Source organism: Mobula hypostoma, chromosome 2, assembly GCF_963921235.1.
Source record: "Mobula hypostoma chromosome 2, sMobHyp1.1, whole genome shotgun sequence".
Classification (NCBI taxonomy): domain Eukaryota; kingdom Metazoa; phylum Chordata; class Chondrichthyes; order Myliobatiformes; family Myliobatidae; genus Mobula; species Mobula hypostoma.
In genome coordinates, this window is record NC_086098.1 from 77,438,467 (window position 1) to 77,464,650 (window position 26,184).

General features: G+C 40.4%; 1 protein-coding gene across 5 annotated transcripts in view; it reads left to right on the forward strand.

Annotated features, from left to right (window-relative positions):
• Positions 1 to 26,184, forward strand: part of LOC134341158 (CUB and sushi domain-containing protein 1-like) — a 2,430,601-nt gene that overhangs the window by 2,288,061 nt on the left and 116,356 nt on the right. For all 5 annotated transcript variants that reach the window (XM_063038952.1, XM_063038962.1, XM_063038968.1 and 2 more), the window contains one exon: positions 10,228 to 10,401. In XM_063038952.1, the coding sequence (XP_062895022.1) occupies positions 10,228 to 10,401 (174 nt within the window). The remainder of the gene's footprint in view (positions 1 to 10,227; positions 10,402 to 26,184) is intronic.

Consider the following 26,184-nt stretch of genomic DNA (forward strand, 5'->3'; position numbering starts at 1 on the left):
TGTATCTATAAATAAATAATGTAAAATAATAATTAAAAGATTAATGGATGCATAATATGTAATTAAAAAGCATGTGGATGGCAAAAAAGAAAATGATTTATCAAGGGATTATTGTCTGGATTTTCAAAACAAAAAAGAAAAAAAAAGCCATTTCAACCTTTTTTACATTCAGGGTTCTAAGCCCATTGATATCCTTTGACTGCCTCTGGCCTTGATAATCTTTCAACAAGACCCAAACAGCCACATATAGTATTGAATTCAAAATTAACAACTTCATTAAATATACACTTTATTAATATATAAATAAAATATATATTTATAGAAATCTATACAGAATGTCATTTTATAATAAAAGAAATAAAATTCTATTTATGCAAAATGTATTTATATAACACACAAAATTTATTATAAGATTTATTTTATAATATGTGAATTACAAGAATACAAACTTATTAATTTACAATATTATGAAATGAATTTATTATAAACTTTATTATAAGAATTCAAATTTTGGGAATCATAAGACAATAAAGACATTGGAGCAGATTTATGTCATTCGCCCAATCAAGTTTGCTCCACCGTTCAATCATGGCTGATTTATTTTTCTCTCTCAAATGAATTTTCCTGCCTTCTCTCTGCAGCGTTTGATGCCCTTGCTATTCAAGATCTTATAAAACTCCACTTTAAATATACCAAATGACTTGGACTGCACAGCAGTGACTTCCACAGATTCACTATTCACTGTCTAAAGAAATTACTCCTCATCTCCGTTTTAAAGGGAAGTATTTCTATTATGAGGCTGTGCTTTCTGGTCCTAGACTCTCCCACCATAGGAAACTTCTCCATATCCACTATCTCAGCCTTTCTATGTTCAATAAGTTTCAATGAGATCAGATCCCCCTCATTCTTCTCAACGCCAGGAGTACAGGCCTAGAAAAGGTAATAAGGTTTGAATTATAAGAATTCAAAATTGGTTATTGCAGGACTTTGAAATCATGTAGATTCCCTAGGCGATCTAATAAGTAAACCAGACAAATAATGTTTTGATTGACATTATTACTCAGCCTCTAGACTCTTTGGCTACTGACAGATATTTATGATGCAACCTTCACTTTGCCAATTTCATTAAATGCGTTTTGTCAGAGTCAGAATCAGATTTATTATCGCTGACATGTTGTGAAATTTGTTATTTTGCAGCAACAGTACAGTGCAATGCATAAACCACAATTATGTTATATTAAAAAAGATAAAAAATAAATTAGCACAAATATAGAGATAAATTGTGAGGTAGTTCTCATGGGTTCATGGACCTTTCAGACATCTGATGGCGGAGGGGAAGAAGCTGTTCCTAGAATGTTGAGTGTGTGTCTTCAGGATTCTGCACCTCCTCCTTGAAGGTAGTAATGGGAAGAGGCTATATCCCTGGGAGGTGAGGATCCTTAATGAAGGATGGAGCTTTCTTGGGTCGTCAGCTTTTGAAGATGTCCTTGATGATAGGGAGGCTGATGGAACTTACTAGGTCTACAACCCTCCACAGCTTTTTCTGATCCTGAGCATTGGAGTCTCCATTTTAGAAGGTGATGCAACCATCATTGTACCTCTGTAGAAAATTGCTGGAATCTTTGAAGATATAACAAATCTTCCCGAACTTCTCATAAAATATAGCTGCTGGCATGCCTTCTTTGTGATTAAGATATTCACACTTAAGCTATCATTTGTCACTGCCTATCTGAATCCAATTTATCATTGTTGAACATAATATTTAACTGTATGGATATCTTCAATGCCTTTGCACTTCTGAGGGAAAGTATATTTTATTGCTGGTGACACAATATTATTTGCTTATTATTATTATTTTGTATATTTACATATTTTTTTTATACATTGGTTATTTCTCAGGTGGTAGAGGACAGATTGGGGTGAGTAAGGTCTTTGATTATGTTGGCAGCTTTACTGAGGCGGCAAGAAGTAAAGACTGGTGTAGAATAGGAGGTTGGTTTTCTTGTGCTGAGCTGTGTCCTTAACTCTCTGCAGTACCTTACAGTCCTGGCAGGGCAATTGCCATACCAAGCTCAGTCAGATTCATTACACTGATTGGACTAATCTCAAATAATAATGAGGCAGCCTACAGAGAAGAAGTCATTACCTTGACACAGTGATGTCAAGAAAACAACCTCTCCCTCAACATCGCAAAAACAAAGGAGCTGGTTGTGGACTGCAGGAGGAATGGAGGTAGGCTGGCCCCCATTGACATCAAGGGATCTGGGGTTGAGAGGGTGAACAGCTTTAAGTTCCTCGGTATAAACATCACCAAGGATCTCATGTTGTCTGTACATACCGGCTGAGTGTTGAAAAAGGCACAACAGTGCCTCTTTCACCTCAGAGGGTTGAAGAAGTTTGGTGTGCGCCCCCAAATCCTAAGAACTTTCTGTAGGGGCACAATTGAGAGCATCCTAACTGGCTGCATCACTGCCTGGTATGGGAAATGTACTCCCTCAATCACAGGACTCTGCAGAGAATGGTGTGGACAGCCGAGCACATCTGTAGTTGTGAACTTCCCACTATTCAGGACATTTACAAAGACAGGTGTGTAAAACCTATAAAGATTTTTACTCCACATGTACATGAAGGATGTAAGTAATGAAGTCAATTCAATTCAGTTCATTTCAATTCATTCCTTTCCCCAGGACTAGTGAGTCTAGTACTACAGAGCACAGGTTTAAGCTGAGAGGGGAAAGATGTAAAAGAGAGCTTTTGGCAAATCAGTCTTCATGAACCAGAGCATTGAGTGCAGGAGATGGGATATTATGTTGAAGTTGCATAAGATGTTGGTGAAGCTGAATAAAGAGTACTGTATACAGTTCTGGTCACCAATCTATAGAAAAGATATCAATAAACGTGAAAGAGTGGAAAGAGAATTTACAAGGATGTTATTGGAACTTGAGAACCCGAGTTTTGGGGCAAGGTTGAATAGGTTAGAACATTATTCTCTAGATATTGTAGAGGTATACAAATTTATGAGGGGTATAAATAAATTAAATTCAAGCAGGCTTTGTCCTCTAAGGTTGGGTGAGATTAGAACTAGTGGTCATAGGATAATGCTGAAAGGTGAAATATTTAATGGAAACTTGAGAGGGAAATCAATAACCATCTCTACATGCATATGTGCACATTGCCTTCAGCAGTTGGGACATTGGAAGTTTTGAAGTATCATGTAACTGTGTACAAGATGTTGGTGAGATCGCACCTGATTTATTGTGTGGAGTTCTGGTCATTATCAGGCTCCTAAACTGGCATGAATAACTTCACTCACCTTAACACTGAACTGATTCCACAATCAATGGATTTACGTGCAAGGACCATACAGTTCATGTTCTCAGTATTATTTATTTTTTATTTACACAGTTTGTCTTTAGCACATTCGTTATTTGTCAATTTTTGTTTATGTACTGTATAGTTTTTTTCATAAATTCTATTGACTTTATTTTCCTGTAAATGTATGCAAGAAAATGAATCTCAAGTAATATATGGCAAAATATATGTACTTCGATGATAAATTTACTTTGACTTTAGATTACCCAAAAGTAACTGCCAGGGAAAAAAAAAAGTAGAGTCAGAACCTTTAGAAACCGTCTGTGAAAGAATCAAATTCCCTTTTCCATATCATAGCTTTTAAAATTGTGCTCTTGATAGGTCTGTTAGTTTATGGAGAAAGTATTTCAAATTCAAGGTTCTAATTACCAGGAGTGTTAGTTATATACCACAGATTTACTTTATTTCTGATATCATTATAAAAAAACATACAACAAAAATGATTTCCACATACTCTGAACATGAGTATGGATAGGAAGGGATTGTCTCAATTACCACCTTATTATTATCTGCCTCTTTGTTTCTTTTTGATGTGGACATCAGTTTCTTCTGATAGATATGACTCCTGTTTTCTATCTCTCATCATATCCTTTAAACCCATTTCAGAGATCTCATGGCAATCAATTACCACTCACCAGATCCCTCAATCTCTTTGGATAAATTTGAATCCCATTTTTTTCTGACTCAACATATTCTTTAATCCCCTGTGAGGTCTCAGTCTCACTTTTCAATCTTTCAGTCTATCCCTCCTTTCTGAGTAAATCTCATTGCCCTATACTATGATCCTTGATTCAGAAACATATCCAAATATTTATAGAATTTATCCATGATCTCTCCTTCGAAAGGATTTCTTCCACAGCAAATTCCTTTGTTCTCATTAGAGCCTGCATTCTTCATTTTCTATGTAGTAAGTGCTGCTCTGTGGTGTTTAAGTCCATTGCTATAGTGAACTATTTTGCCTTTTTATGAAAAAGTCTCTTCATAATCCTGAATCATATCAGATCCTGAAACATATTGTAAACACTTTGTCATTTCATGGGGCACAAGGCAGATAGTGTTGAAGAAGCAGGGTGTCTGAGAAGGACTTAGACAGATTGGGAGAATGGGCAAAGAAGTGGGAAATGGAATCTAGTGTAGGAAAGTGTATGGTCATGCACTTTGGTAGAAGGACTAAAGGTGTAGACTATTTCATAAACAGGGAGCATATTCAAAAATCAGAAGTACAAAGGGATTTGAGAGACCTGGTGCAGAATTCCCTGAAGGTTAACTTGCAAGTTGAGTCTGTGGTAAGGAAAGCAAATGTAATCTTAGCCACACCTAGAGTATAGTGAGCTGCTTTGGGCCCCTTATCTAAGAAAAGATGTGCTGGCATTGGATAGATTCCAGAAGAGGTTTGTGAGAATGGTTTTAGGAATGAAAGGGTTATTACATGAGGCTGAATTTTGAATATTTTCCCTGTTTATGAAATAGTCTATACCTGTATTCCTTCTACCAAAGTGCAGATGATAACCCAGAATATTTGATGGCTCTGGGCCTGTACTGTCTGGAGATTAGAAGAATGAAGGGGGATGTCTTTGGAACCCTTCAAATATTGAAAGGCCGAGATACAGTGGATGTGGAGAAGATGTTTCCTACAATGAGTGAGTCTAGAACCAGAGGACCATTCTCAGAATACAAGGATGTCCATTTAGAACAGAGATGAGGAGAAATGAGAAATTCTTTAGCCAGAGAGTGGTGAATCTATGGAATTAATTGCCACAGACGGCTGTGGAGGCCAAATCATTGGGTATATTTATAGCAGTGGTTGGTAGGTTCTTGATTAGTCAGAACATCGAAGGTTATGGGGAGAAGGCAGGAGAATGGGGTTGACAGGCATAATAAATCAGCCATGTTGTAATTGTGGAGCAAACTTGATTGGCCGGATAACCTAATTCTGCTCCAATGTCTTATGATGTTATGGTCTTATGGTATTTTAATTATACAACACAGAATAGTATAATATATGAACAGGCTCATCAGCCCCTGCTGAATACAGTCCAGTCTATCACATGCAAAGAACATCCCACCATTGAGCACCCTTACAAGGAGAGCTGCCATAAGAAAGCAGCATCCCTCAAAGTTCAAAGTAAATTTAGGGTCAGAGAGTGATAGAAAACTACAGCACAAAACAGGCCCTTTGGCCAATCTAGTCCATACCAAAACCATTTCAACTGCCTCCTCCCATCAGCCTGCACCAGGGAGTACAGCCCTCTATAGTCCTGAATACCCATAGTATCCAGGTACCTGTCCAAACTTCACTTAAGCATTGAAATCGAGCTCACATGCACTATTTGTGCTAATAGCTCATTCCACACACTCACTATCCACTGAGGGAAGAAATTTCCCTTCATGTTCCCTTAATCCTTTCACCTTTCACCCTTAACCCATGACCTCTGTGTGTAGTCCCATCTAACCTCAGTGGAAAAAAGCATGCTTGCATTTACCCTATCTATACCCTTCATAATTTTGTATACCTCTATCAATCTTCTATGTTCTAAGGAATAAAGTCCTAACCTATTCAATCTTTCCTTATAACTCAGATCCTCCAGACCCGGCAACATCTTTGTAAACTTTCTCCTTACCTTTTCAACTTCATTTATATCTTTCTTGTAGGTAAGTGACCAAAACTGCACGCAATACTCAAAACTAGGCCTCACCAATGTCTTCTACAACTTCGAGATAACTTTTTATCTCTTGTATGCAATACTTTGATTTCTGAAGGTCAATGTGCTAAAAGCTTTCTTTACAATCCTATCTATCTGTGATGCAACTTTCAACAAAAATAAATTTATTATCAAAGCACATATATGTTTCCATTTCCTTGTGGGCATTCACAGTAGATACAAAGAAATATAATAGAATCAATGAAAACCTACACACAAAAAGACAAACAACCAATGTGCAATAGAAGACAAACTATGCAAATACAAAATAAATAAATAATATTGAGAACATCAGTTGCAAAATACTGGAAAGTGAGTCCAAAGCTTGTGAAATTAGTTCAGTGTTGAAGCTCTCTATGCTGGCTCACCTCAACTCTCTTCTTCCTACTACCATTAGGAAGGAGATATAGAAGCTTTAGGTCCCACAACACCAAGTTCAGGGACAGTTATTACCGTGCAACTATCAGGCTCCTGAATCAGAGTGGATAACTTCACTCACCTCGACACTGAACTGACACCACAGTCTGTACCCTCACTCTATAACTCATTATTATTTATTATATATCATTATCATGAAGGATCCCACACACCTTGCTCATGGACTGTTGTCCCACTCCCATCAGGGAGGAGGCTACATGGTATGCACACTATGACTACCTGACTCAAAAACAGCTACTTTCACCAAGCAGTAAGGCTGATCAACACCTCCACCTACTAACTCCACCACTACTTTATTATTTCCCATTAGTCATCTTATGTACAGCCTTGCATCACTTTATGTTCATGCAATCTATCTATTTATATAGCTATCTTATATATTTTAATTGTGTGATTTTTATTATTAACAACAGAACATGGAAGAGTACAACATATGAATAGTCCCTTCGGCCCACAATGTTATGCCAAACCAGCTAAAAAAGGGATCAAAAACTCCCCAAAATTAATCCCTCCTACCTACATGATGTCCATTTTCCTCTATCTCCCTCACATTCATGTGCCTATCTAAAAGCCTCTAATGTATTTGCCTCTACCACCATACCAGGCAGCATATGCCAAGCTTCCACCACTCTCTGAACAAATAAAATTACCCCTCACATCCCGTTTGAATCTCCCTCCTCTCACATTGAATGTATGCCCTCTGGTATTAGGCATTTCTACTCTGTGAAACAGATACTCACTGTCTACGCTATCTATGCCTCTCAGAATTTTATAGATCTTTATCAGATCTCCTGTGTCTATGTTCTTTATCTTTTATGATTTTCTTTGTGCTGCATCTGATTCACAGTAACAACTATTTCATTTTCCTTGCAGTTAGAATACTGGAAATTTCATTAAACAATCCTGAACCTTGAACCTTGGATTTGCACATTCACTGTTAGTCAGTCTTTGTTTATATACAGTTTTCATAAACTCTACCATATTCCTTTATTTTCCTGTAAGTGCCTGTAAGAAAACATATTCCAATGTTGTATGTGGAGACAAACATGTACCTTGATAATAAATGTATTTTTAAATTTAAACTTTAGATTAATTAAACCAGTGATACTGAATTATACCATTCCCTTCTGCCCACACGGTCCATATCCCCCTCCAATTCTCTGCATTTTGTGTGCCTTTCTAATTCCTCCTTCAATTCCTCTATTGTATCTGTTACATCACCACTGGTAGTGATAAAGTATAAATGCAAGAGATTCTGCAGAAGCTGGAAATTTTGAGCAACACAGACAGAAGATGCTGAAGGAACTCAGCAAGTCAGCCAGCATCCATGGAGGGGATTAAACAGTCAATGTTTCTGGATAAGAGCCTTCATCAAGTATTAAGCTTTTGTACATTATTACCATGGAGTATAATTCCAGGCTCAAAATTCACACTCAAGTGGAATCATATATATTTTTTAGCAAGTTAAACTGATAAGATAAAGTCACTATTTTTATTCTAACATTATTTAAATATTGGTGGTGGATCACACCTGATGCTGACAGGAAACCTGTGGGTAGAGATCTAAAAGTGCAAAAGGTGTTGCACTGAAACAGTTCCACTCTCTTGACCTTGGAAGTCCTGGTCCAGTGGAATGAGTATCGTCACAAACTGGGCTCTTTCTTGGTTTGATTGGATGACCATGACTACTTCTGTGCCTCATCATGCCCTTTAGTCTCCATGGAACATTACAGAGCCGCCTTCCTGGCCACTGGATCTCACAGTTGGTCTTATCTGCCCAGTCCACCGGAGCTGACTTTACATGGCAGTACAAACATGTCCCTATCTCACTGGGGTATGAGCCCCACCAGCTAATCTTAGCTAGTTTAGCCCACCTGTCAAAGCAGTATACTGAGTGTGGCCATTGTCACATACAAACAACATTTACATATTATTAATTGAATAGTGCATAATTAATGACATGTTGATCTTATTATTTTTTGAAATAGTTGAAACAGCTGTTGAGAAATTGAGTACCAGAGGAAAGTACAGCTCCTTTAAGAAGATTTACTAATGGGGAATAATAATTGAACTAATACTGTTATTGTCTTCCAAAACTTCATTTAGTTGAAGCATAAACATAATCTCAGGAGGAGAATCTGCAGAGACAACATCAATTCTTTTTTTGCATTTTGATTTGAGATTTATTCTTTATGTAAAATCAGTCTTCCAATAGATCTAATGTGGAAAGGAAATTGTGTTGTTTCCTGAGAATCTCAGCCCCAATTTTTAGGATTGCAGATACAGTTTTTCTCAAAATCATTACATTTTTGGCCACTTTAATAGGTACAGCTTTACAGCTTCTCGTTAATGCAGACATCCAATTAGCCAATCATGTGGCAGCAACTCAATACATAAAAGCATACAGACATGGTCAAGAGGCTCAGTTGCTGATGAGACTGAACATTAGAATGGTGAAGAAATGTGACCTATGTGACTTCGACCATGGAATGATTATTGGTGCCGGACAAAGTGGTTTGAGTTTTTCAAAAAAATACTGATCTCCTGGGATTTTCATACACAACAGTCACTAGAGTTTACAAATAATGGTACAAAAAAAACCCCAAAAACACAAAAACATCTAGTGAGCAGCAGTGCAGTGAGTGAAAACACCTTGTTAATAAGAGAGGTCAGAGGAGAATGGTCAGACATGTTACACAGTGGCATGTTGAAGCGGATCCCTGAATGCACATGTCAATCCTTGAAGTGAATGGGCTACAGTAGGAGAAAACCGCAAACATACACTCAGTAGCCACTTTATTAGGAGTAGGAGGTACCTAATAAAGTGGCCATTGAATGTGGTTTATAGTTTCTGTTTATTAATGCCCCAGTTGATTGGTTGCATCATGCAACAAGTGTTGCATGAATGATACTTGATATGCTTTCCATATTTCTTATGTTCTTTATATGCTTAACCATCCCTTATTCTCCAGTTTGAGATTGATAGGAGCATTGTATGTCTGCAGTCTTAACTTCTTGAACATCCACATTATTAAGCTTATTATTCTCTGAACATTGCAACACTATCAATTGCAGCTCTGAAGCACTCTCAATTGAACCCAATTATTCTTTGCACTTCAGGTTTATAGTTTGTATACTGCGAATATTTTACATTTCATTGGACTATTGCAGTTTTAAATAGCCTCTGGAATCAATAATACCGGTGACGTGAAAGGTCATCTGTTAACTTTTGTTTTAAGATTTGCTCTATTTGGCACATGTGCATTGAAACATACAGTGAAATGTGTCATTTGGTGTCAACAACCAACATAGTACAAGGACATGCTGAGAGCAACCCGCAATTGTCACCAATCTTCAGCAACCAACATAGCATGCCCTCAACTTCACTAACACTAACTTGTACATCTTTGGAATGTGAGAGGAAAGCAGTTTTCCTGGAGAAAACACACACAGTTTTGAGGAGAACGTACAAACTCCTTCTGGACTGTGGTGGGAATTAAACTCCCATCATGATTACTGGCAATGTAAGGTGTTATGCGACCCACTATGCAACCATGCCACAAGTTTTTTCTCTGATTTTCAAATGTAGTAGATGGTTTGTTGTTCCTTGTAGTAACATGTCTAAAAGTAGTTGAGATATAAAATATTAAAAATTGTTTCTTTTATACCAGCTAGAGTAGTTTTCGCTCTGATGAAGGTGGTTTTATCTTTCCAGCTATTTCTTGCAGTCAGCCTGAAGTCCCAGTGAATGGCCAGCTCTTTGGAGACAAGTTTACCTTTGGGTCCATAGTTCATTACACTTGTGGTGGATCTCGAATGATAATTGGAAATGATACCCGTGTTTGTCAGGAGGACGGTCACTGGAGTGGCTCACTTCCACATTGCTCAGGTACTGTTCACAATACACTTGGCGTAGGAATCGCTTTGTCATGAATGAAGTCTACTCAAATCTACAGAGATTTCCACAAGCCCTTGACTTTACAGCACTTCACGGTGTTAAAGGAATAGGTTCAGAGTTAAATTCAGATTTATTTATCCCGTATATATCGAAACATACAGTGAAGTGTGTCATTTTTGCTAACAGCCAAAACACCATGGGATGTGCTAGGGCAGCCCACAAAGCATAGACTTATTTCCATTAGCTTGAGCCTGAGATATTAGGAAATATCAGGGGTAAATTTTTTACTCAGAGAGTGGTGAGTGCGTGGAGTGAGCTGCCGGTGACGGTGGTGGAGGCAGATACGATAGGGTCTGTTAAGAGACTCCTGGACAGGTATATGGAGCTCAGAAAAATTGAGGGCTGTAGGTAACCCTAGGTAATTTCTTAGGTAAGGACATGTTCGGCACAGCTTTGTGGGCTGAAGGGCCTGTATTGTGCTGTAGGTTTTCTATGTCTCTATGAGCTGGATTCTCATTTAGGGCCAAGATTTCAAAGTTAAAAGTAAATTTATTATCAAAGTAAAGACTTTCAAGGGAAGACTTTCTAGTTCAAGTTCAACTTGTAGCTTATTTTTGTGATAAGCATACATACACAGAGTATAAATATTATTATTTGCAGCAGCACAGTACAGTATCGGATGATATGTTCTGGATCCAACTTGTAGGTGCAAGCTCAAGGAAGAATTACTGGCATCTATGCACTCACAGTAGCTTAAAGAGGTTTTGCTTGTCACCGAATACCCCAACAAACCTTTACAGATGTGCTGTTGAAGGTATCCTGACTGGTTGGATTATGGTCTGCTTTAGCAATTTGAATGCACTAGAATGTGAGAAGCTGCAGAGAGTCGTGGGTTCAGCTCAATAAATATGGGCACACCCCTCCCCGCCATCACTAATACCTACAGGAGATGCTGCCTCAAGTAGGCAACAACCATCATCAAAGATGCCCACCAATCAGGCAATGCCATCTTCTTACAGCTGCCATCAGTCAGGAGGTACAGAAGCCTGAAGTCCCACACCACCAAGTTCAAGAACATCTACTTCCCTTCAACTGTTTGGTTCCTGAACCAACCAGCACAACCTTAATCACTACAGTTTAGCAACTATCACCATTTTGATCACTTTGCGTTGAATTGGACTTTGCTTGTTTCTGTGTTTCTTTGGGCATAATTGTGTATAAATTATGTTTTCCTTGTGAGTGCTGCTTATCTGATGCTTTGTGTCTGTGTTGGTGCTGCAAGTAGTTTTGCCAGACTGGTCCTATGTAGGAAGGAAAGAAAGAAAGATTAACTTCATGCAACGCTTCACTTGTTAGTGTGTCTGGGTTGTCTACTGTATTCAGTTCTCCCGGTGTGGCCTCCTCTACATACATTGGTGAGAACTGATGTAGATTTGTTGTGCACCATCACTCCATCCACAAAAATCAGGATTTCCCAGTGGCCAGCCATTTTAATTCCAATCCCTATTCCCATCCTGACACATCAGTCCATGTCTCCTCTACTACCACGATGAGGCTACCCTCAGGTTGGAGGAGCAACACCACATATTCTGTCTGAGTAACCTCTAGCCTAACAGCTGAACATCCCCTCTTCCCCATTCTGACTCCCCTTTTCTCTTTTTCTTCTCCTCACCTGCCCCACCTCCCTCTGGTGCCCCTCCTTTCCTTTCTCCCACGATCCATTCTGCTTTCCTATCAGATTCCTTCTTCTTCAGTCCTTTACATTTTCCACCTATCACTTCCCAGCTTCTCATTTCATCTTCCCTCTCCCAGCCACCTACCTTTCCCCTAACCTGGCTTCATCTATTACTTGCCAGCTTGTACTACTTCCCCACCTCTTATTTTGGTTTCTGGCCCACTTCATTTCCGGTCCTGCTGAAGCTGCTCATCCTGAAATGTCAGCTCTTTACTCTTCTTCATCGATGCTGCCTAAGCTGCTGAGTTCCTCCAGCATTTTGTTTGTGTTGTTCTGGATTTCCACCATCTGCAAAATTACTTGTTTTAAGGATTGAGAGGCTGTCCCAGAAGGTGATTTTGATCTTGAAAATGGATTTCAGCATGGTATCAGAATGAGCCAACTCATTGCAAAATGCTGTTTATGCATCTACTATCGGATCTACTATTATAATCGTTGGACTCTTTTAAATTTGTAACTGCAATACTATATTATCTGATGAAGAATGGTTGAGTGAGCCAGGGCTTTTCTCTTGGAGGAAAGGTTCAAAGCCAACAATACAGCCTGCAGACAATTGTACATTTATTCCTGCAGAGAGTATATGTTCTTTAATCAGAGTGTCGAACAAATTTCCAGCAGAAGTTGTAACATTTGAGATAAGGTTGGATAAGGACATGGATGAGAGGGGTACGGAGGGATTCTGGTCCGGATGCAAGAGGATGGACCTCAACAGAAAGCCAGGATGACATGGGCTAGATGGGCTGAAAGGCCTGTTTCTGTGCTGTAGTGTTCTATGAATGAGATCTGAGGAGCAGCGTTGAAAGGTTTATGACACAAGCTACCAGAGGAAGTGGTAGAGGTGGGTACAATTACTTTTTAGACTAAATGGGTCCAACTCAAGTAGGTATCTCGGCCAGCATGAACAAGTTGGGCCTTTTTCTGTGCTAGAGTGCTCTATGACTCTAGAAGTAACGCATAGAGGAACAGGCAAGAGAGAAAGCTACCACTTATCTAGAAACAGAAATTATGAGCCTGTAATTTGTGTAACTGCACAGGGAATGAAGGCAGCTCCTGGCATCCACACCTGTGCAGATAAGTTAGGAAATCTAGATATTGCTGTAGTACTCAGAGACTCATGGAGCCTTGCAGTTCAAAGTTCAAAAGTAAATTTATTATCAAAGTAACATACGTCACCATACGCTACCCTGAGATTGATTTTCTTGCAGTCATTCACAGTAAATACAAACACAATATAATCAATGAAAAATTGCACACACAATCAAGTGCACAAGTGCAAAAGACAACAAACTACAAATGCAAAAAGAGAAAAATGAACAAAATAATAACAATAATAAAAATAAGCAATAAATATCGAGAACGTGAGTTGTAGAGACTTTGAAAGTGAGTCCAAAGGTCATTGAATCAGGTCAGTTTTGGGGCCAGTGAAGTTATTCCCTTTGGTTCAAGAACCTGATGGTTGAGGAGTAATAACTGTTCTTGAAGCTTGTAGTGTAGAACCTGATGCTTACATGCATCCTTCCTGATTGCAGCAGAGAGAAGTAAGCATGGCCTGGATGCTGGGGATTTTTGATGATGGATGCTGCTTTCTTGTGACACTGCTCCTTATAGATATGCTCAGTGGTGAAGAGGGCTTTACCTGTAATGGACTGGGCTGGACCCCTTCAATCATCCCATCAATGCCGAAGTATTATTCTGCCTAGTCCCAGCATCTGGACCATAGCCCTCTGTACCCCTCCCTAATCTCATTATGTCAGTGACACACAGCTCCTTTCACATCATCTGGCAATATAATCAGCAAAGAATTGTCGATTTGATGAAAGGGCTGTAATTAAATAGTTAATGGTTAAAATTCCTCATGAACCTCTTCTCCGGCCTCATAAGGTGATCTTTTGAGTGATATCTAATTCTGTCTGAATAATTATTGCAAGGCTTCCTAGATTGTAAATTAATTTTAAATGTTAATTTATGTTCTTTCATCTTCTGCCTTAATCCCATGGGTGATCCAATCCTTATTGTGCTCAATGGAAAGTACAAACTAAGCTTAAAAAGTTCAGTTGATATTAGAATAGGTTATAAGGTCAACACAACAATGTGGGCCGAATACCTGTATTCTGCAGTAGTGTTCTATGTGGCCACCCTTGGCACCTAATAGAGAGGCCACTTGTGGTTTTCTGCTGCTGTAGCCCACCATTTCAAAGTTCGACATGTTGTGCATTCAGAGAAGCTCTTCTGCACACCACTGTTGTAATGTGTGGTTATTTGAGTTACTGGCATTTTCCTGTTGGCTTGAATCAATCTGGCCATTATCTTCTGACCACTCTCATTAACGAGGCATTATCATCCACAGAACTGCCACTGACAAGATTTTTTTTTAAATTGACATCATTCTCTGTAAACTCTGAAGACTTTTGTTTGTTAAAATCCCAGATCGGCAGTTTCTGAAATATTTAAATCACCCCAACAATCATTTTGTGGTCAAAGTCACTGAGATGATTTTTCCCCATTCTGATGTTTGATGTGAATAACAACTGAAGAGCCTCTTGACCACACCTGAATACTATTATGCATTGAGTTGCTGCCACATAATTAGCTGATTAGACATTTGTATCAACATGCAGGTGTACAGGTGTACCTAATAAAGTTGCCATTGAGTGTATGTTCTTTCAAACAGAGAAACATATGCTTTTGTATTTTCTGCACAAGGGGAGGAGGGAGAAGGGAGAATATTCATGGTGGATCAGATCTTTGACTGTGTAGACACCGTCCGTGGAGTAAAGCCTAGTTTCTCTGATGTGCTTACCTGTGTCCTCAACTCTCTGTAGTTTCTTGCAGTTTTGGGCAGAGCATTTGCTGTACAAAACGATTATACATCCAGACAGGAAACTTTTTGTGGTGCAAACGAATTATCGGAGGGTCAATGGGAATGTACGGAATTTCCTTCACTTTCTGTGAAAGAAGGATACTGTAGTAAAATAGAGCAAACAAGTTGTACAGAATTGTAGTGCAAAAGTTCAACACAGCCACCAATATTCGTGTAGGTTTTACCTGCGTGGGGCAGATAATAATGTGAATTAATGAGTGCTGTTAGGAAGCAGAAATTACTGCACCCTTGGAGATTAAAGAGAAACACTGGAGGATTACGAGTCAGCATGTTGCCTTGTTGACTTAGATAATTATCAGGAAAAGATGTCCAGCATGCTATCCCAGTGATTCAGGGCCTTGTCTGAATTCTGAAACTTCATCACTGATCACACAGCAAGGTGCTGCTGTTCCTCGCTGTTCCTCACTGTTGTCAACAACTGGAGATGTGACTCGGAACCATTGGACAGCTGTTCATGTATTTATCAACTATCGATCGTGGTGAGTACTGCTGTGGAAATTGGAGTCTGTGTAGTTGTTCCTAGTATCTAAAGTTTCAGAAAACTTCAAGATTCAAGATTGTTTATTGTCATTTCAATAGTACAGAAGAATGAAATAGAATAATAAACCAGAACAGAATAGTTCAGAAGAATGAGGGGGATCTCATTGAAGCCTACTGAATATTATAAGGCCCGGATAGAGTGGATGTGCAGAGGATGTTGTCTGTAAAGGGTGGGTCATGGACCAGAGGACACAGCTTCAGAATAGAGGGACATCCATTTGGAACAGAGATAAGCAGGAATTTCTTTAGCTAGAGGATGGAGAATCTGTGAAATTTATTGCTATGGATGGTTGAGGACGCCTAGTCATTGGTATATTTAAAGTGGAGGTTGATAATCTCTTGTTCAGAAAGCAGGTAGGAGAATAGGGTTGAGGGAGATAATTAATCAGCCATGACAGAATAACAGAGCAGACTTAATGGGCCAAATGGCCTAATTCTGCTCCTATATCATATGGTCTTGTCATCTTATGGCAATGATTGTTACTCTGGACCCAATGCAGCATAAAAGAACACAATAAGCAGAAAAACACACAATATACAAGGGGTGATTGATAAATCCGTGACCTAAGGTAGAAGGAGTCAATTTTAGAAAACCTAGCATATTTACTTTTCCTACATTTACACACTTAGTCCAGCGGTCATGAAGCATATGGATCCCTTCTTTGTAGAAGTCGGCATCTTGGACCTCCAGAAAGTGGTCCACAGCAGGGGTGATTGATAAGTTTGTGGTCTAAGGTAGAAGGAAATGAGTTATTAACTTCAAACTTTCTGCATTTTTACTCAGAGTTGAACTGCACGTGCATGTAACGAGAGCTGTATAACTCATCTCCTTCTACCTTAGGCCACAAACTTATCACTCACCCCTGCTGTGGATCACCTGGAGGTCCAAGACACTCTCGTTAAATGCACCTGTAGTTCAACTCTTTGTGTGATAATGCAGAAAGTTTGGTTAATAACTCATCTCCTCTTACTTTAGGCCACAAACTTATCAATTACCTCCGCTGTGGACGACTTCTACAAAGTAGGAATCCGTATGCTCCACGACCGCTGGACTAAATGTGTACTTGTAGGAGGGGACTATGTTGGAAAATAAATATGCTAGGTTTTCTAAAATTGACTCCTTCTACCTTAGGCCACAACCTTATCAATCACCCCTTGTATAACATAAGCAATGGAGATTCTACAGTCGCTGTATCTCCAAAGCAACACACGCAAAATGCTGGAGGAGCTCAGCAAGTCTGGCAACCTCTGTGGAGGGGAATAAACAATCAATGTTTCAGGCCGAGACACGTCATGCACAAAATAACATGATTGAAGGCTCATGCAATTATGAGGGGACCATCCAGATGCTTGTTTTGTAGAGAGTTGGTGTAATGTACAGCTCTCCCCATGTGTCCTTGGTGTTGGTGCTCAGGGACTTTAATGGGGGCGGGGGGTATAGACAACAGTGATAAACCTGACATAGTTATTCATTACTCTTCATTACACATCAACAGAGAAAGTGAAGCGGACAATATAGACAATAGGTGCAGGAGTAGACCATTTGGCCCTTCGAGCCAGCTTCGCCATTCCCTGTGATCATGGCTGATCATCCACAATCAGTATCCAGTTCCTGCCTTATCCCCATACCCTTTGATTCCACTATCTTTAAGAGCTCTATCCATCTCTTTCTTGAAAGCATCCAGAGACTTAGCCTCCACATCCTTCTGGGGCAGAGCATTCCATATATCCACCACTCTCTGGGTAAAAAAGTTTTTCCTCAACTCTGTTCTAAATGGCCTACCCCTTATTCTTAAGCTGTGGCCTCTGGTTCTGGACTCACCCATCAGTGGGAACATGCTTCCTGCCTCCAGCGTGTCCAATCCCTTAATAATCTTATATGTTTCAATCAGATCCCCTCTCAGCCAGAGTATACAAGCCCAGTCGCTCCAATCTTTCGACATATGACAGTCCCGCCATCCCGGGAACCAACCTTGTGAACCTACGCTGCACTCCCTCAATAGCAAGAATGTCCTTCCTCAAATTTGGAGAACAAAACTGCACGTAGTACTCCAGGTGTGGTTTCACCTGGGCCCTGTATAACTGCAGAAGGACCTCTTTGCTCTTATACTCAACTCCCCTTGTTATGAAGGCCAGCATGCCATTAGCTTTCTTCACTGCCTGCTGTACTTGCATGCTTGCTTTCAGTGACTGTTGTACAAGAACACCGAGATCTCGTTGTACTTCCCCTTTTCCTAACTTGACACCATTTAGATAATAATCTGCCTTCCTGTTCTTACCACCAAAGTGGATAACCTCACATTTATCCACATTAAACTGCATCTGCCATGCATCTGCCCACTCACCCAGCCTGTCCAAGACACCCTGCATTCTCATAACATCCTCACACATTTCACACTGCCACCCAGCTTTGTGTCATCGGCAAATTTGCTAATGTTACTTTTAATTCCCTCATCTAAATCATTCATATATATTGTAAACAGCTGCGGTCCCAGCACTGAACCCTGCGGTATCCCACTGGTCACCGCCTGCCATTCCGAAAGGAACCTGTTAATCGCTACTCTTTGTTTCCTCTCAGCCAGCCAATTTTCAATCCATGTCAGTACTCTGCCCCCAATACCATGTGCCCTAATTTTGCCCACTAATCTCCTATGTGGGACTTTATCCCTGTAGTGCACATAGCAGACGATCTCACCTCCTCACTAGCCAAGAAAGCACCACAGCTGAGGTGATTGAGGCACACACAAATCCCCACGCCCATTCTAACAACTTTCTACAGGAGCTCTATTGAAAGCATCATGCTTGGCTGTATCTTTGTGCGGTGCAAAAGCTGCAAGGTACCCGTCCTCAAGACCCTAGAAAGGTTAGTGAAAACCACCAAGAAGATCACTGGGGTCTCTCTCTCCAATTTTTGTGACATCTATCAGGAGCATGGTAGATGATGGGGAACAAAGCATTGTTGAGGCTCTCTACCATCATTAACACAATCTCTTGCCCACTATCATCAGAAATCAGGTACAGGAGCCTCAGGACTAGGGCTGCCAGACCAGGAAACGGTTTCTTCCCCCAGGCTTTGAGACTAATGAATACCCTGCCACCACTGAGGTCTCATCACTAGGACAGCAAGCTGGTTACTGTTTATTGTTTACTGTTTACCTGAGCTGCACACTACATGCATTTTGAATTATATTTTATGAACTTATTTATGGTAATATTTTGTGTTGCGTGCTCTGTGTGTGATACGTGTTTTGTGGGAGCATTGTTTGATTTGGTGCATAGAGGTATAATCAGATGACAATAAACTTGAACTTGTAATTAAGACAATTAAACTGTGAAGAAATACTGAACTCTATATCAGCACTTTATATTGGTCACATTAAATGTAGAATTGATTTGGAGGATTTGGGGCAGGGATGCCTATTTTGCTTCAATTGCATTTCTTTCTATGTGTTGCACTTGGACAAAGAAAATTCCAGAATGGACTACAGCTGAAGTATTCTTACGTTTCAGGATTCATTGGAATGATTTTGCTTGGCATTGCCCAACAGAGTGCATCTCAGAATCAGAATCAGGTTTATTATCACCAACCTGTGCGGTGAAATTTGTTGTTCGGTGGCAGCGGTACAGTGCAAAACATAAACTATAAGTTACAACAAGAAATATAAAAGATTAATGAGTAGTTCAAAGAGAAAGCAAAATAGTGAGGTGGTGTTCATGGATTCATGGATGTTTCAGAAATAGTGTGCGTCTTAAGGCTCCTGTACCACCTCCTTCATTGTTTGTTGTTTCATGACAGCAGTACCATGCAATACATAATAATCACTACTTCAGAAATAGAGTATAAGGGGAATGCCAACTTAGGGTTCATGGGCCATTCAGGAATCTGATAGGGGAGAGGAGGAAGTTGTTTGTAAAACCTTCCTGATGGTAGTAATGAGAAAAGGACATGTCCTGGGTGATGAGGATCCTCCTGGTGTATGCTGCATTCTTGAGGCACTGCCTTTTGAAGATAGTAATAACATTATTTATAGAGTATTTTTTTCACACAGAAGATGTAATTCAAAGTGCTTTACAATAGGATAAAAGTGTAAAATAAACACGAGCATAAAAATAAACATGAAAATAGAAGACCAAAAGATATCCTCAGTGGTGTTGAGGCTACTGCATATGATGAAGCTGGCTGAATTTACAACCCTTCGCAAATTTTTCTGATCATGTGCAGTAGCTTTTCCATACCAGATGATGATACAACCAGTCAAAATGTTCTCCATGGCACAAATGTAGAACTTCATTGGAGTTTCTGATAACATACCAAATCTTCTTAAACTCCTGATGTAAAATAGCTGCTGCCATGCCTTCTTTGTAATTGCATCAATATGTTGGGTCCAGGATAGATCTTCAGAGATGTAGACACCCAGAAACTCGAAACTGCTCACCTTTTCCACTCAGTGAGGAATGGTGTGTGTTCCCTCAATTTCTCCTTCTTGAAATTCACAATTAACTCCTTGACCTTACTAGCATGAGTTGTTGTTGTGACACCACTCAATTTGCTGATCTATCTCACTCCTATGGCTAACAAAAGAGGGCACAGTTTTAAGGTGCTTGGAAGTAGGAACAGAAGGGATGTCAGGGGTAAGTTTTTTTACACAGAGTAGTGAATGCATGAAACGGTGAGTGCTGGCGACAGTGGTAGAGGTGGATACAATAGGATCTTTTAAGTGACTCCTGGATAGGTACGTGGAGCTTAGAAAAATAGAGGGCTATGTTCGGTACAGCACTGTGGGCCGAAGGGCCTGTATTGTGTTGTAGTTTTTCTATGTTTCCTGTATACCTCCTTGTCACCATCTGAAATTCTAACAATAGTTGTGTGTTCAGCGAATTTATGCTTAACCACACGGTCATGAGTGTGGAGAGAGTAAAGCAGCAGGTGAAGCATGCATCCTCGAAGTGCACCCATGTTGATTTTTCGTAAGGAGGAAAAGTTATTTCCAATCTGCACTTACTGTTGTCTCCTGATGTGGAAGTCAAGGATCCAATTGCAGAGGGAGGTACAGAGGCCCAGGTCTTGAAGCTTATAGATTAGTACTAAGAGAAAGGTGGTGTTGAATGTTGAACTGTATTCAATAAACAGCAGCTGGATTTAGATAATGCTGACGTCCAAGGCCAAGTGAAGAGCCAGTGAGATTGCATCCATTGTAGATAAAAGTAACTCCTATAGAGACCTACCTTGTATATAAATTTCATATTTTTATTAAGCATTTAGTTTTTATATGCTGAATGCATAATTGAATTGCTCAGCACAAGAACTTTCAAATTTGCTGTTTCTCTGAGTAACTAATGGAATGGCAGGTCCCAGAATTATCCAGATCTAATCATACGTATTCCAGGAAGATTGGTTTAATGATTTCTCAGGCTTGGATGCACTTCAGCATTACAGTAATGCACTTGTGCTAACAGATGCAATTTTTTTTTAATCCCCACCTTCACATTAACTCTCACTTAACAGCTGGTGCTGTGAGTTGTGTGGTGTTCTCTGTTAGTCAAACATTTCTTGTGGGATGAGGGCAAATTCCATCAGCATCCTGATAACCAAACCTCTATGACTAAGGCTGGCCAGTGCTTGTACCAAGTTATTATGATGTGCGTTGACTAGCAGCTGCTAATCCTGATCTTTCATAGCATGCATTTGCAGTTACAGTTATACAGGACCGAAGCAGGTCCTTTTGACCAACGCATCCAAAAATGGTCCTAAATGAGCCAGGACCATTTGTCTGTGTCTAGCCCATATTTCTCTAAAGATTTCCAATCCGTGAACCTGTCCAATTTTCAAACATTGGAACTGTACCCATCTTTAGCAGTATTATTTTCTTAATTTGCACAGAAAATCTTCTTTTACACAATTGTTGATTGTCGGTCTTGGTGCGTAGTTTTCATTGATTCCATTGTATTTCTTGTTTTACCATGAATGCCTGCAAGAAGATGAATCTCAGGGTACTTTGATAATAAATTTACTTAGAAATTTGAACTTTATCATATCCTTGTTCTATACACCCACCACTCTTTCAGGGAAAAAAAACCTTTCCCCTCTCACCTTAAACCTATTCCCTCTAATTTTGGACTCCAGGGAAAAGGCTATGTCCACCTGTCTTATCCCCGACACTCATGATTTTACAAATCTCTAAAAGGTCACCCCAGAATCCCTTTCAAAAGAATCAGCCTCTCCCTATAACCCAAGCTCCCCAGTCCCTGGAATGTCCTTGTGAATCTTTTCTGCACTCTTTCCAGTTTACTGCAATCATTCCAATAGCTTATTTTATTGTTCAGCATGTGTCACATTATGATATTTAATGGTTTTTCTTTGCATTTTTCTTGAGGAACAGCGAGCATTTCGGTTTGGTTAGTATTTTGCTCTGGGTGTCAGATGTGGGAATCGTGGGAATCTTGGGAACCTTCCAGTCTCCCAGATGGCAAAATCTGCACCAGGTGCACCCAGATGCAGCTCCTGAGAGACCGTGTTAGGGACCTGGAGCTGTGGTTTGATGACCTACGGCTTATTAGGGAGTGAGCAGGAGATAGAGAGGAGCTACAGGGAGTTGGTCACCCCAAAGCTGCAGAAGTTAGATAAGTGGGTGATGGTTATGGAAGCGAAGGAAAGAGCTCAGATAGTAGAGAGCACACTTGTGGCCATCCCCCTCAGTAGTCGTTATCTCATTTTGGATGCGGTTGTGGTGGAATGACCTGACTGAGGACAACCATGGCGTTCGGTTCTCTGGCACTGAACCTAGTTCTGTTGTGCAGAAGGGAAGAGGAAGATGAGGAATGCGGTAGTCGTAGGGGATTCCATAATAAGGGGAACAGACAGCAGGTTCTGTCAGCCTGATAAAGATACTCGCATGGTGTTTTGCCTCCCAGTTGCCAGGGTACGGGATGTCTCGGATCGGGTGCAGAGTATTCTGAAGGGAGGAGGTGAACAGCCAGAAATTTTGGTACACGTTGGTACCAATGACATAGGTAGAAAAAGGGAGGGGGTCCTGAAAAGAGAATTCAGGGAGTTAGGTAGGAAGCTGAAAGGGAGAACCTCTAGGGTAGTAATCTCAGGATTGCTGCCCGTGCCACGCGCTAGTGAGTGCAAGAGTAGCATGATCAGGTGTATTAATGTGTGGCTGAGCGACTGGAGTAGGGGGCAGGGCTTCAGATTCCTGGATCATTGGGGCCTCTTCTGGGGGAGGTACAACCTACACAAAAAGGATGGATTACACCTGAACCCAAAGGGGTTCAATATCCTAGCAGGCAGGTTTAATAGAGCTGTTAGCTTTGGGTTTAAACTAATCTGGCAGGGGAATGGGAACCGGAGTGACAGGGCTGAGGAAGGGGAAAACAGAAATAAATCAAAGACAGCATGCAACAAAGATTATAGAAAGAGCAGGCAGGAGATGAGGCTTAATCAAAGCCAGTGGCATGAGTTACAAGGCAATAACTACTGGACTGAGAGTGTTGTATTTGAATGCACGCAGCATAAGAAATAAAATGGACGATCTTGAAATTCAGCTACAGATTGGCAAATATGACATTGTGGCCATCTCTGAAACTTGGCTAAAGGATGGCTGCCATTGGGAGCTGAATGTACAAGGATATATAGTATATTGGAAAGATAAGTTAGTAGGCAGAGGAAGTGGTGTGTCTCTATGTATAAGAAATAATAAATCATTGGAAAGAGATGACATAGGATTTGAAGGTGTAGAGTCTCTATGGGTTAGTAAAGAAATGGCAAGGGTAAAAGGACTCCGAACAGCAGCCAGGATGTGGATTACAAATTACAGCAGGAGATGGAAACAGCGTGTCAGAAAGGCAATGTCATGATAATCGTTAGGGATTTTAACATGAAAGTGGATGGGGAAAGCCAGGCCAGTACTGGACCTCGAGACAGAATTTGTAGAATGTCTAAGGTTTGGCTTTTTGTTGACCTATGAGGGGATTCGCTGTGCTGGATTGAGAGTTGTGCAATGATCTGGAGGTGATAAGAGAGCTTAAGGTTAAGGAACCCTTAGGAAACAGTGATCACAATATGATCCAGTTCACATTGAAATTTGAGAGGGAAAAAATAAAATCCAGTGCGTTGGTATTTCAGTAGAATAAAGGAAATTACAATGGCATGAGAAGGGAACTGGCCGAAGTTGACTGGGGAGGGACATTTGCAGGAAAGACGGCAGAGCAGCAATGGCTGGAGCTTCTGTGAAAAATGAAGGAAGTACAAGACAGATATAGTAGAAATAAGAAATTTTCAAAGGGAAGAAGGACACTGACAAGTGAAGTCAGAGCCAAAGTAAAAGCAAAAGGGAGGGCATATAAGCAAGCCAGAGCTATTGGGAAAATAGAGGTTTTGGGAGCTTCTAAAAACTTGCAGAATGAACTAAGAAGGAAACGGAAGGAAAAGATAAATTATGAGAGGAAGGTGGTGACTATTATCAAAGAAGGTAATAAAAGATTTTTTTTAAGTATGTAAAGGGTAAAAGAGTGTTGAGGGTAGATAGAGGACCAATACAAAATGATGTTGCAGATATTGTAATGAAAAATGCAGAGATGGCAGAGGAACTGAATGCATATTTTGCATCAGTCTTCACAGTGGAAGATGTCTGCAGTATACTGGATATTCAAGAGTGTCAGGGAAGTTAAGTTTGTGCAGTGAACATTACAACTAAGAAGGTGCTCAGGAAACTTAATAGTCTGAGGGTGGATAAATCTCCTGGACCTGATGGAATGCACCCTCGGGTTCTAATGAAAGTAGCTGAAGAGATTGGGAGGCATTAACGATGATCTTTCAAGAATCGATAAATTCTGGCATTGTATCAGATGACTGGAAAATTGCAAATATTACTCCGCTATTTGAGAAGGGTGGGAGGCAGCAGAAGGAAACTATAGACCTGTTAGCCTGACATCAGTGGTTAGGAAGTTGTTGGAATCGATTGTTAGGGATGAGATTACGGAGTACCTGGAGACACAGGACAAGGTAGGCCAAGGCCAGCATGATTTCCTAAAAAGAAAATCCTGCCTGACAAACCTACTGCAATTCTTTGAGGAAATTACAAGCAGGGTCGACAAAGGAGATGTAGTAGATGTGGTGTACTTGGATTTTCAGAAGGTCTTTGACAAGGTGCTGCACATGAGGCTGCGTAGCAAGATAAGAGCCCATGGAATTACAGGGAATTTACTAGCAGGGTGGAGTATTGGCTGGTCAGCAGAAAACAGAGAGTGGGAATAAAGAGATCCTATCCTGGCTGTCTGCCACTTACCAGTGGAGTTCCACAGAGGTCCGTGTTGGGACCGCTGCTTCTTACGGTGTAGGTCAATGATTTAATGGATTTGTGGCTAAATTTGCTGATGATACAAAGACAGGGGGAGGAGCAAGTAATGTTGAGGAAATAGAGAGCCTGCGGAGAGACTTAGATAGTTTAGGGGAATGGGCAAAAAAGTGGCAAATTAAATACTATGTTGGAAAATGTATGGTCATGCACGTTGGTGGAAGAAATAAACAGGCAGACTGTTATTTAGACGGGGAGGGAATTCAAAATGCAGAGATGCAAAGGGGCTTGGGAGTCCTTGTGCAAGATACCCTAAAGGTTAACCTCCAGGTTGAGTCGGTAGTGAAGAAGGTGAATGCAATGTTGGCATTCATTTCTGGAGGTATAGAATGTAAGAGCAGGGATGTGATGTTGAGGCTCCATAAGACACTCGTGAGACCGCACTTGTAGTATTGTGTGCAGTTTCAGGCTCCTTATTTTAGAAAGGATATACCAACATTGGAGAGGGTTCAGAGAAGATTCACGAGAGTGATTCCAAGAATGAAAGGGTTACCGTATGTGGAACATCTGGCAACTCTTGGGCTCTATTCCCTGGAGTTCAGGACAATGAGGGGGAATCTCATAGAAACATGCAGAATGTTAAAAGTCCTGAACAGATTAGATATGGCAAAGTTATTTCCCATAGTAGGGGAGTCTAGGCCAAGAGGGCACAAATTCAGGATTGAAGGGCATCCTTTTAGAACTGAGATGCAGAGAAATTACTTTAGTCAGAGGGTAGTAAATCGGTGTAATTTTTTGCCATGAGCGGCTGTGCAGGCCAAGTCACTGGGTGCATTTAAGGCAGAGATAGATAGGTTCTTGATTAGCCAGTGCATCAAATGGTATGGGGAGAAGGCAGGAGAGTAGGGATGACTGGAAGAATTGGATCAGCCCATGATTGAATGGCAGAGCAGACTCAATGGGCCGAATGGCCTACTTCTGCTCATTTATCTTATGGTCTCATGGTCTAAGATCAGGGGAAGGGAGTGGCTTCTTTCCCAACCAACTCTCTGCTTCTGGATTTAAAGCATAACAAACAACAAGACTTCTGGGTTCTGTCACCTTCCTTTTAAATCCTGATGCAGAGCCACAGCCCAAAACATCACCTCATTATTCTTCTCCATAAAAGCTGCCTGACTTGCTGAGTTCCTTCAGTATTTTATGTGTGTTGCTCAAGAATTCCAGCATCTGCAGAATCATGTGTCTGTGATGAGCCATCCAATATACTTGCACTTGTCTGTGAACTTTCTGTGATATTTTGCTTTACAAATTGACGTAGC